The sequence below is a fragment of the Aphelocoma coerulescens genome, chromosome 7 (genome assembly GCF_041296385.1).
Source record: "Aphelocoma coerulescens isolate FSJ_1873_10779 chromosome 7, UR_Acoe_1.0, whole genome shotgun sequence".
NCBI lineage: Eukaryota > Metazoa > Chordata > Aves > Passeriformes > Corvidae > Aphelocoma > Aphelocoma coerulescens.
The window spans coordinates 35150850-35170223 of NC_091021.1; the positions used below are offsets into that span (position 1 = coordinate 35150850).

A 19374-nucleotide genomic window follows, 5' to 3' on the forward strand; every position below is an offset into this window, starting at 1 on the left:
GGCTCCTGAGAGTCTCTGAAAATACTCAGTTTATCTCTTGCTCATTCACTTGAATACTTCACTGTTCAGCTCCTCCTGCAGCTCCTCTTCTCCTGATACCCACTGCACACACAGACTAAATTATCTGTGATGTTTTAAGCTAATCAGGCCCCTCAGCAGAGCTATGTTTCTGCTCTTGAAGCACTTGTTCACAATTTGGCTTGAACTTTCCAAATGAGCTTCCTATTTGTTAAAGCAATGAATGGCTTTATGCAAAGCCAATTTTTCAAAGCTCTGCAGTGGTTAAATAATTTAGTGCAGAACAGGATCACTGACATTAGCAGCTATTTCACAAGCACCAGTTATCTGAACTTGAGACACACTTTAATGGCACTTCCCAACTTCTGATAAATTGGCAGCTATTATGCAGGAGGCTGTTGACCTACAGGGATTTTTGGCAATTCCAGTGCATAAGAACAGAAGTCATAATCATCACCAGAAGCTTTTTTTGTATTTTTCAGTAATTAACAACACAACGAGAGAAAAAGAAATCTAATAAATGTGTGCTATGTTGGAGCCTTTTTTCATTCAAAGTAGAGGAAGTACAGCTTAAGATAAATAACCTACAGTGAAAATGATCCTTATGAAAAGGATTGAAGTTCAATGAGATCTTGACAGGATTTACAGTTGAATTAAACACGACAAAACCCTTCCCCTAAGCTTGGCTGACAACAGCCTGCAATGCTGTACCCTCCTCTGAGCACACCTCTCAAAGAAGAGTGTGACTCAATACAGAAATGCAAGAGGAAATGAGCAGGTGTTCCAAGAGGTCTAAAAATCATGGCCTGCAAGGGAAGAATGAAAAATCTGGAACTGCTTAATGTCAAAAAATGGAATAAGATGATGACTGGAAGCACATAAAGTTCTCTTAAGACATAAAAGGCTTATGAATTGAAAATGGGAAAAATCCTGTTTTCTGTATAAATGACAAGTAGGCCAAGGATTAAAGGCTTAAACTGGACCAGGAGGACTCAGAAAGACCAGAAAAACAAAAATCTTCAGGAGAGCAACAGAACATCTCACCCCTGGGAAACTTGGAGTTTAGCACTAAGGGTGTCCTGAAGGTCTTGGAAAGCAGATAAACAGCAGCTGTATTAGCTAGGCTTTGATCTTCCTTCCAACCTGATCATTCAATTGCTCCATAAAATCAGCTACATTACAGTGAATTGGAATTTTTAGGCTCAATCAAAAAAAAAAACTTTTTTAAATTATGCTTCCATCACCCGATAAACTCAAAATTTAATGTTATTTTCCTGATTCCTCTTTTAGAAATTGAGAGCAAATACTTTTTATTCTGCAAGTTGATTATGAGCATTTTGTAAAATCTCAAATCAATATAATGGTTATTGATTACATTCTTTGAAACTTTCAGGAAAATTAACTGTTAACAATTTATTAGAGAAAAATCCTACATTTCTGCACTTTGTGATTTCATAAATGCCTCAAACTTTTTTACCATAAAGGCTAGCAAATAAAATATATGATGCAAACAAACTCCATGAAAAGCTGTAAAAAAAGCCTCTGATAGAAGGAAACTGCCTAAGCAAAGCCATCAAAAAAGTGTATAAAGTATAAGGCTTCACACTTTCCAGTGGGTTACATTGAAAATTCTTTCCTAGGAAAAATTCTGACTGAAGCTTACTGTAACAACAACAACAGCAGCACAGCAAGCAATCTATACTGAGCTTTTATGAAAATTACCTGCAACAAAAACAATAACTTCACAAAGATTCTGAAAAAAACCTTCATTAAAATTTTACATTGCTCAGAGAAGATTGGACTATTCCCCCCCCCCCCCCCCCCTCTCCTTTTTAATATTGAAAGGTATCTGGAAATTATAACAAAATTGAGTTTCAAACCTGCTGAGACTGATCAAACAGACAGACACACCATCCTCTTTTCTAAACATATACATATATATATATGAAGTGATATAACAGAGTTCCTTCCCACTGCTTAAGAAAAGGCTGACAGTCAATTTTAAACTAAGCAAAGTGTTTCTGAGCTCATCTAACATTTATTATACCAAAGTCTGAAAGGTTGAATGCAAACACGAAATCGAAATATCTTTCAAGTACAGGTGGTTTTGGTTTTTTTTCTGAATGCTTATTATCATTTAAAAGAGCAAGTGCAATATATCAGCACAACTTATTTTGAAGTGTATTCCAAGAGAAACCAGGAACACAAGTATGAAAACATATAATTTGTATTGACTTTCTATTTGAATAATGGGGCTCTCTAACACACTCTTAGTTCAATCAATACAAATTCAAATGTAAAGGAAACATTTAGTGTTTGGGAAGTCAGTAATTCAACAACACTAGAACAGCAAGCAAATGAGATGAAAACAAGAGGCGTGGAAAGTGAAGAAACTCTGGAGGAGAAAAAAGACAACACTTAAAACCCTCAAGAAATGAAGACAAAATAAGCAGAAAAAAGAGAAAATGGGGAAAGCTAAGAAAGACTTTCAAAGAAAACTAGAAAGGAAAGAACTGCTCAATTCAAGCATTTTAGTTCTATATACTCATCATTCTGTGACACATTAGATTTCACTGGCAATTCATTAGATTTCTCTGACAAACATACTTTTTGATTCTGACTTGCAATCAGGAAAAAAACTTAGAATCCCATAATTATTGCATTTTCTGCACTCGGATTCCCATTCTAATGGGCTCCCAAATAAATGTCTTTACAATATTCTGAGAACCTGCTGCATACTAACTGCACACGTCATTGCTGGGCATGTGTGAGATGCTTCCTATCCATAGGAAAATGCTGTTTCAGACAGAAAAAAGAAAAAGGCTGAAGGGCAATGCTCTCATTTTCTTCTGAGTAATTCCTTTTTCCTTCTGGAAAACAGATCAGTCACTGTTCTAATAGAACACACACCTACTCCTGGTTGAAGGCATTTTAAATCACTATGGCTGTTCTAAGAATTACTTCACAGGTATTATTGAAATAGTAGTTTGGCATTTGGGGGACAGCTTATCTTCATAAGGTCACTTTGAACTTTACTTGCAATAGTATTACATATAATTTTTTTTTTTTTTTTCTTTATTCTAAGGTTCATTCAAGATTTCAAGCCCAGAGACTTAAATGATGGGGACATTTTCAGTCTCACAGATGGAACCACAATTTTTCTCAATTTCTAAAATGCCCTTCATACAGCCAACAACTGAAGTGTCAGAGGATCTGTCCTCCAGAGAACTTCTCGTGACTTTTGAATTAAATAAACAAAAAAGAGCCAAGATGATTAGTGACTCTAAAAGCACATATTAAATATGGAATAATTTTGTCACAGCTTTGATGCCATTAGGGTAGTATCATTACAGTTTGTAAAGAAAAGTATCATTTTTCTTTATATCAGCTGACATCACAGGTCTCAGATCATATCTTTAGTATTACATTCTTTGAAAAAATCAATTTGTAACTTCAGATTCCCATCAACACCAGTAAAAATTAAGCAGAAATATCTCATGGGCTTAAGAAAAACCAAGAAACTGTAGTCTCACTGATCCTATTTTAAAGCACAAGTGAGTATACTTCACTTAGTTTTTTTCCAGTTTAGTTTCCAAATATTGGTCATTTCTACTTGATTTAATTTAAAGTTTGTTTCAAGCTTTCCTCATATGAGTTACTAACACTGTCTTAAATTATTTTAATCCTTTCATTTCTCTAACCCGGTAAGAATGCACTTTTTTCAATTACTGAAAATGTCCATAATACAGCAAATCAGATTGATCAAAAATCATTGCCAACCAGACCAAAGCACTGACATAAAGCAAGAACTTCAACAGCAATCACTGCAGTGCAAGAATAAATAAAAAATATCTTAATCATATTTACTGAATTATGAAATATCCAAATAAGCAATAGACAATGTCGAATATATTTCTGTTCAGAATTGCTAAGACACTATCAAAGAATAAAAGGTAATGTAGAATACAATTATCAAAGAGTCCTAAACTGAATTATGAAAATCTAGATAGCAAACTCAATACTATTTTTAAGTTTATATTGCACATACATGTTTCTGTTTTACACACAACACTGCACCTGAAAACCACACCCCTAACATAGCTTCCAAATTAGTAGGTTTTTCTTTCCAAATTAGTTTTCCAAATTTCAGTACTTATTAACAGTGAACAATGAGGGGAATACATTCCCCTCTCCTGTTTAGGCTCATGTTGGTTTTCATCTTTATTAGTGAGCTGAGCAGGATTTTAGTGGTGTCTAAAACCAGAATGCCTAGGGCAAAAAAACAGCTTAAATCTTGAATGCTAACGGGCAACACATAATACACGTTCAACATTAACCTTCTGGACCCTGAGCTAATACTGATCAATATCATGATGTTACAGATTGATCCAGTTCTTAAAAATACATAGTAGAATGTATAATTATGTATATACATATATCCCATGCATATTAAATATACATGAAAAACTATAAAACTTCCGACAATTTCAGAATTATACTGTATTATGAACCATACCATTTCTAGGAACATCTGGTGTTAACATTCTTAGATTAGGAACAACCTAATATTTCAATACCCTTTGCACATCAACAATAGGGACAGTTTTAATGAGTCCTTAGATTGCCATCAAGCCCACATTTAGATAATCCCAGCCTGTATTTCTTATATAGGAAAAAAAAAAAAAGTGAAATAAGCTCTCAGTAAGTGGCTATTAAATAGCAGCTAGGAACATCCTGAATATTGAACATGCAACATCTTACCTGTACTAACACAACTTTCTCCATCCTTACTGAGCTTCCAGCCCTCATAACATGAGCACTTGACAGTATTTTTATGCTGTTCACAAACTTGGCTACACTTCAGGTGCTTGGTACAGTAATCCATAATCTCACAAGTTTTGTTGTCTAGAGTAAGATTGAATCCTGCAGGGCAGGCACACACAATTCTTCCTCCAGGAACCACAGAACACTGATGGCTACATCCACCATTGTTAAGTGAACATTCATCTGAAATAACATGGAAAAAACAAATAATTAAGGGTTGCAGGGGCTGTCAGTTATGTCATATATACTTAAAGTCAACTAAAACACCTAAAAAGGCTTCCTATAAAGACATGCAAACAAAATTTTGTATTTCTAAAGCAGATTTCTGGACTTGTTTTTAAAATTATCTGATATGCAACTGTTCATCTCGCAGCTTTACTGCAACCTTTCAAGATTTTAGCACAGCTCCACGTGCAAGTGGTGATTCTCAGGAGCCAGTGTTGGGACCCCATTTAACACCTTCATCAGTAACATGGACAGTGGCATTGAGGGCACCCTCAGCAAGTTGTGGCTGTCAAAGGAGGGGAAAGATGCCATCCAGAGGGACCTTGCCAGCCTTGAAAGCTGAGGCCCATGCAAACCTCCTGAAGTTCAACAAGGCCAAGTACAAGGACCTGCACTGAGTCAGGGCAATCCCAAGAACAAATAGAGGCTGGAAAAATAATGGATTGAGAGCAGCCCTGAGGAGAAGGAGGATGTGGATGTGAAGCACAACCTGGAAATGTGAGCTTGCAGCCCAGAAAACCAAATGTATCCTGGGCTGCGTTAAATAAAGCTGGACCTCAAAGAAAGGTTTTGTGAGACCCCATCTAAAGGACTGCATCCAGCTCTGGGGTCCCCAGCATGAGGAGGATGAGGACCTTTTGGAGCAAGAGCAAGGAAAGTCACAAAAATGCTCCAGGGGCTGAAGCCCCTCTGCTCTGGAAATAGACTGAGAGCTGGGGATGTTCAGCCTGGAGAAAAGAAGGCTCCAGGGAGACCTTAAAACCTTTTACAGTGCCTAAAGGGGTTACAAGAGAGCTGGGGAGGGATTTTGGACAAGGGATGGAGTGACAGGATGAGGAGGAATGGATTCAAACTGACAGAGGACAGGTTAAATTTGATGCTAGGATGAAATTTTTCACTCCAAGGGTGCTGAGTCCCTGGCACAGGTTGCCCAGAGAAGCTGTGGCTGCCCCATCCCTGGAACTGTCTCAAGGCTAGGCTGGATGGGTTTTGGAGCAACCTGGGCTAGTGGAGGTGTCCTGCCCATGGCAGGAGGGCTGGAATGAGATGACCTTTAAAGGTGCCTTCCAAGCCAAACCATTCCATGGTATGAACTCAAGCTTTTGTAGTTGGAAAGAACTGCAAGTGAGGTGAAGTCCTTTCCTACACACCACTGCCCTTTAAATTGTTTACCTCCAGGAATGTTTTAAGGCGTTCGAAAACGAATCTGTCCCCTTTGCCTTATTTGAAGAAAACTAGTACTTCAAGCATAAACTCATTAAGACTTAAACTAAACAAAAAATCCTCTCATAGGCTCCAGTGATAAAATTTCAGTATGATTAACACGAGAACCTTTTCCTCAACAAGAGGTATTACAACAGACAGCATCATGAGCAATCAGAAAAATGTGTCTAAAAGAAGTACCACAAAGATCGCCTTCATCAGATCCATCAGGACAATCTCTTCTCCCATTGCAGAGCTTCTCAGGCTGTAGGCAGATGGAGGTATCATTAGCACAAGGGTATTTTGGTGGTCCACACAAATAGCCCTCGCAATTATCCTCATCAGACTGATCCTCACAATCAATATCGCCATCACATAGCCACGCTTTGCTAATGCATCTCCCTTGGGGAAAAGAGACAATAAACACAGGAAATCAGACTGGAAGCAAACTTTAGGAGAAAAAAAAAAAAAAAACCCTTCAAAACAATATACAGATTTTTTTTCGCTCTTTTTATTTATTATTTTATTTCTATTAATACTTCTTTCCTCTTTGATGAGCAGAAAGAAACCAGCTTGCACTTATACTCTGAAGCATCATCCACAGCACTGTTGACAATCTAATTTTCAAAACAACACCAATCCTACTTATTTCTGTGCTGAACAAAACTGAATACAGCCAGGAATACACATCCTCATCATCTGCTAAATACACCAAATGACACTAAAATTCTCTAATTATTTTTAATTTCTGCCTTTCTTCATCTCTCTTCTACTGCAAGAGCCCTCCATGGGAGCCATGTTTCAATATAAGACTTTTAATTAGCATAGGTTTGCAAAGCAAAAATCTTTCTAGGAAGTAGACACAACCCATTCCCCAGTGAAGTCAGATAAATGATCAGCTTTTAGGCAAAATAACTAAAGCAGATGAAATTTCTGACATTACTTCAGTTTTGTCAAACCAGCATTCAGATCACTTCTCAAAATGGGAAAAAAATTGTGTTGACCATCAATGCTTAAAGATGCAAGAAAGCCTCTTGATTAAAAAAAGGTGTTTTAATCCTTTAAATCATACAGATATTAAATTAGAATCAGCAAAGACAGGGATTTTAATGAAAAGAGCCAACATTGTGAATGCTGACACTTACAGGTGTGTGTGAGATCCTGTCCCAAACTATTTTTCAACTTGCCATTTGCTACCTACAGCCAGGAGGGTTTAGCTGTAAATTTTGATAACCCCAAGGCTGAACAGAAATGTCATGTACTTTATTTCCCAATTAATAGGGAGAAAACAGCTAGAACCATGAGTTATGAACCTGATCTAGAATTTTTTTTTTTTTTTTTTTTTTTTTTGCCCATGAATTAACTATGCAGAGAAAATCAACTGGAATGGGAAGGAAGATCCTGGGAATGTTTAGTTCCATTGACAGCAATTCTGGTGGATGCCCAGGAACTGACTGGCAAATCCTGAGAGTCATAAGTTCAAACGTGCTCAGCATGAACTGACACGACTTTCTGCCCACCCTTCCAAGCTTATACAATTTTAGATTTCAACTTTCTTTAAGGGAAATATTTGTTGAAGATAGGTTTAATGCCTTGGTTTGACATTTTAGACTTCTTTTGATGCAAAAAATGCTGATGTCCTCACAGAAAGTCAAGGGGATAAAAGACAAAAGAACACTGAAAAAAGGCATTATTTTGCAGCACTCATGAGACAAATGTGAGACTGTTTTCACTTTTGGTGAAGAAAAGCAAGAAGTGAAACTTCAGGATCATACTACATTGAATGTGGGGTTTAAACAACAGAACATCCTTTTACCAGTGCAAAATCAGCTTGAAAACAAGCAGGGAGGGATGTCAATTCGAATGAAAATCTTCCACCTTTTTCTTTAGTGGCCAAAGTCCCAAATATCCCATACTTAAAAGACAGAATTGCACAGGAAAGAGGAAACAAAAGTGGATGCACGATACATAGGCAGCTTATCATCACATGCAATCACAAGTGTTTCAAAGAAGTAACCCTATTGTTTATTATCTTGAATGATCATTGATTTTATATATCATTATAACACAGCAGTACAATGCAAGCTAATGGAAAATACCAACATCAACCAAACCAACCATAACCCAAAGTAAATTGAAGTTGCTTCCAGTAGAGCTCCTAATCTGTTATTTTAATCTTTTACGTGTTCAAATGTTTACAGAGAAAATCAGTTTCCCTGCCTTTCCTGTACCTTAGTGAAGATATGTTTTATGATGAAAGATTCATCTGTCTTTATGATAGATATGACACGTTCTTAAGTAGAATATACTTCCAAGGAATTAATCTTTGCCAAGATTTGCCAACCCGGACTGGATTTTTCTGGAATACAGAATGGGGGAAGACCCGGACTGGATTTTTCCCAGTGTATGGAATAGGGGAAAACCCAGACTGGAATTTTCCTGGAATACAGAATGGGCAAAAACCCAGACTGGACTTTTCCCAATGTATGGAATGGGGAAAACCCGGACTGGATTTTTGCAGGGGTATGGAATGGGGGAAAACCCGGACTGCATTTTTTCCGGAGTATGGCATCTGGGAAAACACGGACTGGCAAAGACATGGACTTAATGAAATATTATGACTGTCTTGAAATCATTATTTAAAATTCGCTGAAGTATTTTTTTCCTTTATTGCCCCTTAGTGAAACTCAAACTTCTGGCTTCCAGGAACCTTTTTAGTAAAGTTCCATCATAAATTAATTGCCTCAATAGCTGTTTCTGCCCTTTTCCATCGCTCTTTTGCATAACACGGTGAAACAGAAGGCGTGGGCAGCAAAAAAGCCTGATCCAAATGCTTCCCCAACTATTTTTATTTCCTACAGATATTATCAACAGAATTAACTATTTATACACCCATTCACTCTTTGTCAGGATACTGAATCCAGGAGGTTTTTTTAACTGATTACATCTTTAACCACAGAAAAACTACTTTGGTGGAGCATTAATTGAACTGTTTCCTCCTACAGCTAATTCTTACTGCCTAAAGCTGCAATGTAACACCTTCCTAACCTACAGAATGGACTCAATCTTATTCCCATCAACATTACAGAATGTTCCAATCTGACACATTTACCAAAATGTTGTGATGGCAAATGATCTCACTTGTCCTTTAGAGCACACCTGGGACTTAGACTGAATCACATTGTTTCAAAAACGTGGTCATTTGTCGTATTTAAAGCTTTAGTAGAAAGTTTATAAATGACTCCTGGATGAGACAGGAAAAAACAAAATGGGCCTAAAGAAGAGAGCTGTTACCACAGAAAACAATGGCACCATGAACTGAAGATAAAAATACTACCAATTTCCCATCATGTTTCTGGAAAACCTTTCCCTCCCAGCCCTCCTGAGTGCCAGCTTCTTTGGTCACACATCTACAACAGGACTCTTTCAATCCCCATGCAGAAAGTACCAGTGATGCTGCTGTTATATTCTTCCCTTATCACTGTGATCAGCTCCCACTGACTTGATTTCCTCTATGTACATCCCTATTTTCCATTCCAAACAAATTCGACTTCTTTCCTCATCATCTTTTTTCCCCCTCTAATATATTAATTACATGTAAGAAAAAAAAAAAGAAAAAAAAAGTCTACAGAGTGGTATGAAAAAATGGTAGGATACCATCAACTGCTGCTTGAAAAAATAAAAAGGACAGTAAGTATGACAAATAAACATTGCAGTTCAGATGTACTGCTTACTAAACTGAAGTATGCATGGCTCTTTTGCATTTGTCTTCAAAGAAGTACTTTATTATGACCATCAGAGTAATTAGATGACATTTTAAGTGAGACTGCACAGATTCTGCTCTCAGTGTAGCACTACTAACTGAAAAGTAGGGAGATGGAATAAAAAGGACAGATTTATGTCGTACATGAAACTGAGCTGAAGTACATGCCTGTCATAATTTCTGGAGAACAGAAGCAGAATTTAAAATAGAAAGTTGGATCTTCGTACAATTTATTCTAGTCTAATTCAAAAGAAGCCTAATCTAATTTAAAACCAGAAAATAATTGACTAGAAGCAGCCCAAGAGTAGACAATCTCAATCAGGTAATCACTGCTTCTCATATCCCACTGCTGTGCAAACTCTAGTATATTTTTCATCACCCATCACTACAAACAAACATTGGATGTTTATGAAAAAAATTAGAAAAGCAATTCTGAAATCTGGTAGCTCAAGTACCCTGCAGCATTTGGCTGACTTTGGATACAGCAGCTCAAGGACTGCCCAGGATGGAAAGTTCCAGTGAGACCAACAAAAATACTAAAGGTGTAAAAACATTAAACAAAATTGGAAGATAGGCAAGGGGATGAACAAAAGTGTTTATTTATTCAACAAATAATGTTGTTAAGGAGACATATGGCAGAAGTCATTCCATATCCAAAAGAAATTACTCTTTGGGAATAAAATGTTCAATTACTAGAGGCAAATGACAAAAGATCATCTATATAAGTTGTAGAATACCCTCTGTCATAGATCCTTAACTGAATATTGGAAAAGGAGCTGGGTACAATGGGTTCTTGAGATCAGCATCCCTCTAAGCAGAAAATTCCCTTTTGGCTGAATGCTGACAAATTCTGGTTTTGTAGCTTGGCACTCATGCTTGTGGCATTGTGACACATTAACCAAAGCCACAGCAAGGAAAGACCCTGCAGCTGCTATTTACAGACATAAAATGAAAAGAAATAAGCAAAAAAATCAGCAGCAACATCTCCCTATTGCTCCTCTCACCAGCTGCCATTTCCCTCCCGAAGCACTGGCTGTTTCAGCTCCCTCCATTCACACGTTCCTACACAGACCCATCACATTCTGTATCAGATGTCAGATTGCTAGATACCTAGCAATCTCTGAGGGGAGAATTAGCCAGCACCTCCTCATCTGAACAACTGCCATAAATGTCCAAGCCAGACAGCATTATTTCTTTAGAATCACACACAGAAGAAGTTACATTTCTTCCGAAACATTCCAGTAACTATTTCTCAAACTCATTATTATTCCTTTGTCCAAACCAGATGGAACAAACTGTAAAGTAACTAAACACAAATTTACCTTTGCTGTTTTCTACTACAGTGCATTACTACATGCCTCCTCCAGAATGGCAGTTTTGCTCCTTCCAGGAGGAAGGAAAATTGCAAAAGAGAAAATTATGCCTGTCAGAACTGGTTGCTCAAGTGGCTTCTCCACACAACAAGTAAGTATGATCACATTTTCCTCCAAATCAAAGCCATATACCCTTGAACTCAGCAAATGTTGGATGAAAAGAATTTTTTTGCTGTATTTCTGTGTGGCAGCCAGAGAAGTCTCCTTTCATCCTGTAAACTGAGATAATGCCCTCCTTACACATGACTGCAAAATTGGGAAGTATATAATGAGGGAATGTAGTTTGGACAGTGGTCTTTGAAAGGGGGGGGTCTGGTTCTCTGTTGAAAAGACAACTCATTCACACAATTATGCTGAATTTAAATACTTGCTCTTTCCTGTTATTATGGCAGCTGTACTTGGAAAATCTTAGCTTACCACCAGAAAGGACTTTCCATTCTCTGTATCTAAAATCATTCAGGATAAGTAAGAAACCAAAGCCCAGCCTAAGAAGCAAGCATTTCTGAAAGGTAATAAATCCTAACAACTAAAATCGACACTTCATCTTGTATTCCACACTACCTCTAACATATCTCTCTGCTTTCCCTTAGCTAAAGTAGTAAGATCTTGTCTCATTAGCTTTCCAAATGCAGCTGAAGAAAATAAACCTCATCTACTGAGATTTTACCTTTCTTCCCTCAAATAATTCTGCTTTTGCCACTTGGGTTGGTGTTACTTTTTCCCCATTTAGGCACTAGGAAATACACTTCCTCAGGGTTTCTATTAATCAGTTTCAGGAAACAGACCACTCTGTTAGAAGTGAATAATCCATTTGTACTTGTAGAAAGTGTTTCATTTAAATGGTACATATTCTACACATCTTTATGGAAACGTTAAGAACACAAAAGGGAATGTTTTATTTAGACAATTCAGTATTCCATATTTCTTTATCTAAACACTATGGTTTTTGTAACTTTAAAATACAATTAACAGCAAGATACTTTTGAACAGAACTTTTGAACATAACTCATCTGCAACATTTATCGTGCTTAGCTGTAACACAGGCATTAGAATGAATTCTCCCTTCCTTCAATAATTACAGTTGCCCAGTGGCAACAATATTACTACTTCTTACATCCTTAAATATTGCTGTGAAAGTTATTTTAGCCCTAGTATCACACAAAGATTTGATAGAAATTACAAAAAATGTTAATATTGTGCTGAAATATATTAATTTCTTCCTTAACTGGACTTTCCCTTAAAAAAAAATGTTCCATCTAAACATTGTTTGGCAAAATACCCTCATGCAATGATTGCCACATTCTTTTCACAACATTTAGTGAAGTATATCTAGAGAAAAAAAAATCTATTTTAAACATAATCAAAGAATGTATTTTTCTTCCAATACTCCACTTCAGATTTCCAATGCTGCAGTTGTAATTCTTCAAAGTATTCAAGGTACTCTATACCATTTTATTCAACTTACTTTTAGGGCCAAAAATAAGAAATAGAAGAAAATTGAACTTTTGAGTACTATTAAATGCTATATTTAAGTATTTGCTTTGATATAATACCATAGAGAACGGTTTCAGCTTTAAGTAATCTCAAAACTCATCCATTTTAGATTGTAAATTAGAAAACAGGACGTGTAAATCAGTATAATTTTCTTGGTAGGAATACAATAAGTAACCTCACCTTATTAGTATTAAGCATTAAAATCATTAGCTAAAGAGTAGATAAGCAATCAAACAACACAGACTCAGACACACACTGAGTAAGCGAGAGGAAAATGCATTTGCAAGCACATACCTGTACTCTTGCAGGAGAACTTTGTTTTCTCATCACACACTCGCAGAGTTCCATTACAGCCTTTTTCATCACTCCCATCTTCACAGTCCTTTTCTCCATCACAGCGCCACAACTCAGGAACGCAGTTCCCATCAGGGCTGCACTGAAATTCCCTTCCACTGCACCTTCCAGGAGAGGGAGTTTCTTAGAAAAATAAGAATTACATTGAAGAATTGGCTCGTGTGAGGTTTTTTCCCATTCCAAGTCTACACTGACTTAGTATCTTCTTCCTAAGCAAAGCCAAAATCAGAGTCCCCAAGTATAACACTCAAAATGCCCTCTTCTATCCTGTAACTCATCACTCCAACACAAGCTTCAAGCAAACTCTTAATCCTCCTCACTTCCTTCAACCACAGGCTCAATACCAATTTTTATTTCCTTTTTTCATATCTGTCAGATGGGAATGAGTTTGGAGGTGTAAGAAGGCCCACAGCTGATGAAGTTTGCTTGATGCTTTATAAGCCCTGTTTAATCCTCAAGCTGCTTTCCCTCACCCTTCCTTGCTCTCCTTTTTTACCCAACGAGGTCCATCTCCAAACTCACAAAACTTGAAAGGTCACACCTGTGCTCTAACAAGGCCCCCACATGGGCCTGGTTTGTGCTATTACAGCACTGGCAGAGCAGCTGGAGCTCTTCTAAATTCCACAGCAAGGAGCTTCACTCAGTGCAGCCCTGGAATCAGTGCTGACTGCTTCAAAGAATAATTACTGTGAGATTTTAATTATTCATCACATACATAATTCTCTAACTATTTTCTAGCTTATGGCCTTTTCAATTTTATTCCTGCTTTTCTTTTCCCAAACTATTAGCACTGTATTTCTATTATTTAATAACATACTAATGACAATAACAACAACTTTAAAGCAATGGCATACTTACACTTTCCTGCTTGTACCAAAAAGCATTATTTGAATAAATTCTTATAGCACTATTTATAAATATACATTTTATTTTGTTTAACACTGCCTTGTTGGTTTTTTTCCTACATAATCTACATTATTGTATTCTATTGTAAAAAGTTAGAGCGAGGCTGTAAGTTTCAAAATGGAAATCAGCAGAGGTAAAAGTGGGTTGTTTGGTTCCAGACTAATCATTTTGATATAGATAAAAATTATTTTTTGTGAATATATAAAAATTAAGGATTTCACTCACGCTGGCATTCTGATAATTTGTGTATTTGTATGAGGTATGTAACTAGATTTGGAATATAAACTTATGAAAAGGGGCTAGTAATATTGTGTACAATTACTTTGTTGCATAAAAAACATTAGGAGAAATATAAGACAGATATTCTCTCATTCTGATCTGATTATTCTTTATCCTTTGCCATAAGCATCCTTTCCTTCTTTCCCCACCCAAATAAATACAACTTAAGGCATTTAAATGGGGCTGTAGTTTGTTAAAATGCTTTTATGTAAAAAAAAAAAATCACAAATTCAAAGACTTGCATTACACAAAAATGAGAGTATTACTGTTCCACTGCATGAAAAAAAACAGAAAATATCAGTAATAACTTAATGAATGCTTCTTACTGTCTCTTCACCTAGACAGCATGCATCTTTGTAATAAGACAAACATCACATCTAGCATAATTCACTAAAGTAAAACTATAAAACTTATCTCACTGTAATACCCCTTCTGTTTTCAAATGCATTCCTCTTCCATAATACACTTCTGTGTTATCACACTGCACTTGATGTTTTTCCCATTCCAACCTTTACCAAGGTTAAAAGCATCTTCTCTTTTTCCATTGGCAGAAGGTCAGGTATTTATGACAAGGAATTCTCTGTGTTTATAAGTATTAAAATGTGGGAACAACAACAACAACAAAAAAATCTAACCTTCCCTGCTGCAGTTTGTTTTGGTTTCATCACTGAAATCTCCACAGTCATTGTCACCATCACATGCCCAGTGACTTGGGATACATCTGCCATTCTGACACCTGAACTGATCAGCAGAACACGAGTGAACACAGCCCAGCTCATCACTTCCATCACCACAGTCGTCATCTGCAAATGTTCATATTTTAAAATATTTTAAAATATAAAATATCTGAAGGAAATATGTAAGGAGGGAAAATAATTTCAAAAAAGGCAAGAGGAAAAAAAAAGTGCAGTAAATAAAGTAGTATGCTTACTGCCCACAGGCATCAAATTATTTCTAATGCAGTTACTATCTAAATCTTATTTACCTACAGCACTCAACTCTGTCATTTTGGATAGCCTAACCTCTTAGTCAGTTATTTAGTCAGAGACACCAGCAAGCTGATGAGAAGGCTGTAGATTTTCCTAATTTCTTTAACTGTGTGTACCTACACAGGCTTTCAAACACAGTGGGTTTACTTTATTCCCTGTGATAACCTAAGATAGTTAACCACAAACACAAACAGCTTCATATAAACCAAAACAAAAACCTGATGAATTTCTTTTCAATAGTATTAAACTTTGTTTCCGTGTGTCTACAAGAGTGCAAAGAGAAGAAAGCACATAAATAATTGTGGACTGCAGTTTCTCATTACTCTAATGTTGCAGTCATTAACACAGTCTTAAGGCAATTCCCGTAATTTGATCGTGGTCATCAAGGGAGGAAGGAGATAAATATGTTAGGCACACTCTAAAGGGTCTCCATGCACAGAAGTTCAGTCAGCACACTGTGAAAATTTCGGGAATTTGTCCATTTACAGCTGAAAATTCCTGTCAGACAAATGAAATTATAGAAACACCAAATGCTTTGGACCAACCCAACGTTATTAGGACTGGAGTGACATCACTCCCACACCACAAGCTCTGAGAGGAGATTCATTTTAACATTCAAATATGTACTCTTCCAGCCAAAAGAACTAAATACATTGTAAAGTCTTGCTGGCCTTTGCTCTTCAGGGATGCTATTTATTTAATTGAACTTGTCCACAAACAACAAAAAATCAGATATATTGGTCACTGAAACCATTTTTCTAAAAACAGAAAATACTTTCATAAGCAATAGCTTTTCTTTTTTTTTAAATAATAAATCATCATACTTCATACTAGATAATTTAGTATTTGTGCCTATTACCATATCCAATGCCACATTCCTTATCTGAACCTTCAATGTTGCTGATTTCTAGGTCAGGTCAGTAATTTAAAAATGCTTTATTTATTCTCTGACCACTTGCAAGCCAAACTGACAATATGAGTCTCAGAAAAAAAGAACATCAAGGCAGTATGTATGTGATATCCTTCATATTCATTTCAGATATAGAGAGCTTGATACTTGCCTGAATCACAAAGCCATTTGCTGCTAATGCATCTTCCATTTCTGCAGATAAACTGAGTTAGTGGCTCACATGTTGGGAATTCTGTGAAAGTGTTCAAAAAGAAATAAAAACTATTTAACATACAACCTCTTCAGTAATGTTCTGCCACCTTCCTACATGCATAAATTACACAAGTGTGTTGCAGCAAACATTTTCTTCCTTCCAGGTACTTAATCTGGAGAGGAAAAAAAGGTGAGACACCAAAAAAGACAAGACAAAAAGGCTTAAAGTATAAATACTGTCCAAACCCTACCCTTCCTCAACATGGCTCATGAAATTCATTGCTCTGTGACAAATGGCATAGTCCTACATTCCCATCAGACCAGGGCTGGTTTTCCCACTAACCCTGCTAGTATTTAAGGCTAACTATAGCTTGATGACTGATACAAACTCTATTTTCTCTGAGCTTATTTACATAAGGGTTCTCCAATTGCAACAGCACTGCAGTAAGAGACAGCAAATGGAGCACTATAAAATGAGAAGGTTAAGTACCAAGCTAAAGAACAGCCAAGAAATAAAGTTACTCTACACTGGCATCCGAAATTAAAATGTCAGCCTTCACAAGCAGTTTCTCCAAGCATTCCAGTAAAGTAGTAGAAATCTGAGACAATTTAATTCATCAAGAATCATCTGTACTGAGCAGTTATTTGTTTCTGTAATTATCCAATATGTTTCTGCATAGAGTAACTTTGAATTTTTTCAGACTTCTTTTTCTTCTAAAGCCAATGACACAGGTAGATGTGTGCATTTATTATTAACCTGCTAAACAGTTTGGAAAATACTGCAGTGTTTTTTTAAATTTTTAAAACATGCCACATAAATGTAAAACTTTCTTAGGACGAGAAATGAAATCACTTTATTTTTACTGAACCTCAGAAAGTTTTGGCTTAAAAAGATTCACATATGAAGCACTAAACCAACCAGCTGCATCTAATAGTAGATTTAAAGTAAAATAAGTTTTTATTTAAAAATTAAATAGGGAACACCAAGAACTTCATTGAACAAAGGTGATTATCTTCCTTCAAAGTAGAAAAGGGTTGGAAGAAAAGCTACCACTGATGACAACACTTTATCATTTACTTCTAGAAAGTTCTTGCTTTTTTTGTTTGGTTGGTTTTGGGTTTTGTTTGTTTGTTTTGGGCTTGTTGATTTGGGGGTTTTGGCGTTATGGGTTTTTTTTGTTTGCCTGTTTGTTTTTTTTTTTGTTAAACAAACACATTACAGTGACAAAACAAATCTTTTCTGAGAAAAATAATGGAACTGTGCAACTGCAGCAGCTGTTAGCCACAATATATGCCTCATGTGCTTCAAGAAAAGTCGAAAGCAACTTTTAATTTTGCTTTTTCAAATAACTCATAGATTAAATGTAATTTTCCCCTTTTCCATACATGAATTCCTCCATGACTTCATTTTCTTTATGTTCACCTGTATAAAGGGAAGGAAGCTAATTAAAATGAATTGTGATTCCCCTCACCACCACCAGCAGCAGCCAGCTCGTGATTCCCAGCCCACCACAGCCTTTCCAAGAATGTTCTGTAGCATCTCCAGTTTGCCCCAGCCTTCACCATTATCCACAGCTCTTGCTCACATCCTAGAGGACACACAACACTTCCCCTCACTGTCCCTATGGTCCTTTCCTACTTCACAGCAAAAGATGCACAACCTGCAGCTGATCCATACCCAGCCCTGTCCTGAGTGCCCTGGAGACAAAAACCAAGAAAGGTGACCCTTGAGCTTCCAGTGATGTCTCCCCACAGTGTAGACATCAATCTCATTTCTCTCTTATGTTCTTATGGATAGAAGAATTTTAAATTGTTTCACAGAAGGAAATATCTCCCAGTAAACAGAACAGTAAATAAATGCCATTAGCACGCCCATTAGTGATCAAATTATAGGGCAGGATGAAAAATGACATATTTGACATATTTGCACAGCCACAGTGCTTGAGGATAACGAAACAAGATTCTAAAACATGAAATACATGCAAAGTTTGGCTGAACAGAAAAACAGCCAGTGAAATAAATCCTGATTAAAAGATCTGAAGAAATATTCCAGATCAGCTGAGAGGATACTGAACAAAGCTCAGGGGAAGGACTTACAAAGGTGCCAGTGACATCTGTGTGTAACACGAGGTACAGGTAGAGAAACTGTTCTAGCACTGAGCCAACGTTGTGCCATTACACACAGGATTAGAGCTTTAGAGATTGCAAGATACAAATCCACTGGGATCACTCATCCTTCCTCTGTACACAGCTTACTTGATTCGAAGCAATGCAATTAGAAGTCTACCTTAATAATATTATTATTTTTACTCATGTAATAACTTCATCTTATACCCCATCCCTGAAAACATTCAATGCCAGTTTGGTTGGAGCTCTGGTCTAGTGGGAGGTGTCCCTGCCATGACAAAATGGTATTTAAGGTCCCTTCCAATGCAAACCACTCTGTGATTCTACTCTTCAATACATCTTACTCTGTGATTCTGCATCTGCAGACAGCTCATTGACCCTTATGCTCTCAGACTCACAGCAGTTACTGGTGCCCTGCAAAACAAGTGACTATTAAAATCCTTAATTGTTTGGCAGCAGCTGATTAGAGAGAGCACGCCCGTCTCTGCAGTATCTCAGCAAAGCAGCAGTCAGCACAGCTGCTGATACTCTCTCATGATAGAACCAAGAATTTTTCTTATTTTTTTTTCTGAAAAATAAAAGATCAAATATCCTTCTGTTGAGGCTTGAAACAGGCTGATTTTATTGACATCTAGAATATGCTGAGGGGGCCCATGTGGAGAGGTATGCAGCAGAGATAAAGAATAATTTTTGAGGGTGACAGCATTTGATAATGGA

At 36.8% G+C, this 19374-nt stretch overlaps 1 protein-coding gene across 1 annotated transcript in view; it reads right to left on the minus strand.

Moving 5' to 3' along the window:
* LRP1B (LDL receptor related protein 1B) overlaps nucleotides 1–19374 on the minus strand; it is a 515105-nt gene that overhangs the window by 186871 nt on the left and 308860 nt on the right. Inside the window, exons 19-23 of the mRNA XM_069021267.1 lie at nucleotides 16490–16570; nucleotides 15075–15242; nucleotides 13195–13377; nucleotides 6472–6672; nucleotides 4780–5025 (exon numbers count right to left, since the gene is read on the minus strand). Of these exons, the coding sequence (XP_068877368.1) occupies nucleotides 4780–5025; nucleotides 6472–6672; nucleotides 13195–13377; nucleotides 15075–15242; nucleotides 16490–16570 (879 nt within the window). The remainder of the gene's footprint in view (nucleotides 1–4779; nucleotides 5026–6471; nucleotides 6673–13194; nucleotides 13378–15074; nucleotides 15243–16489; nucleotides 16571–19374) is intronic.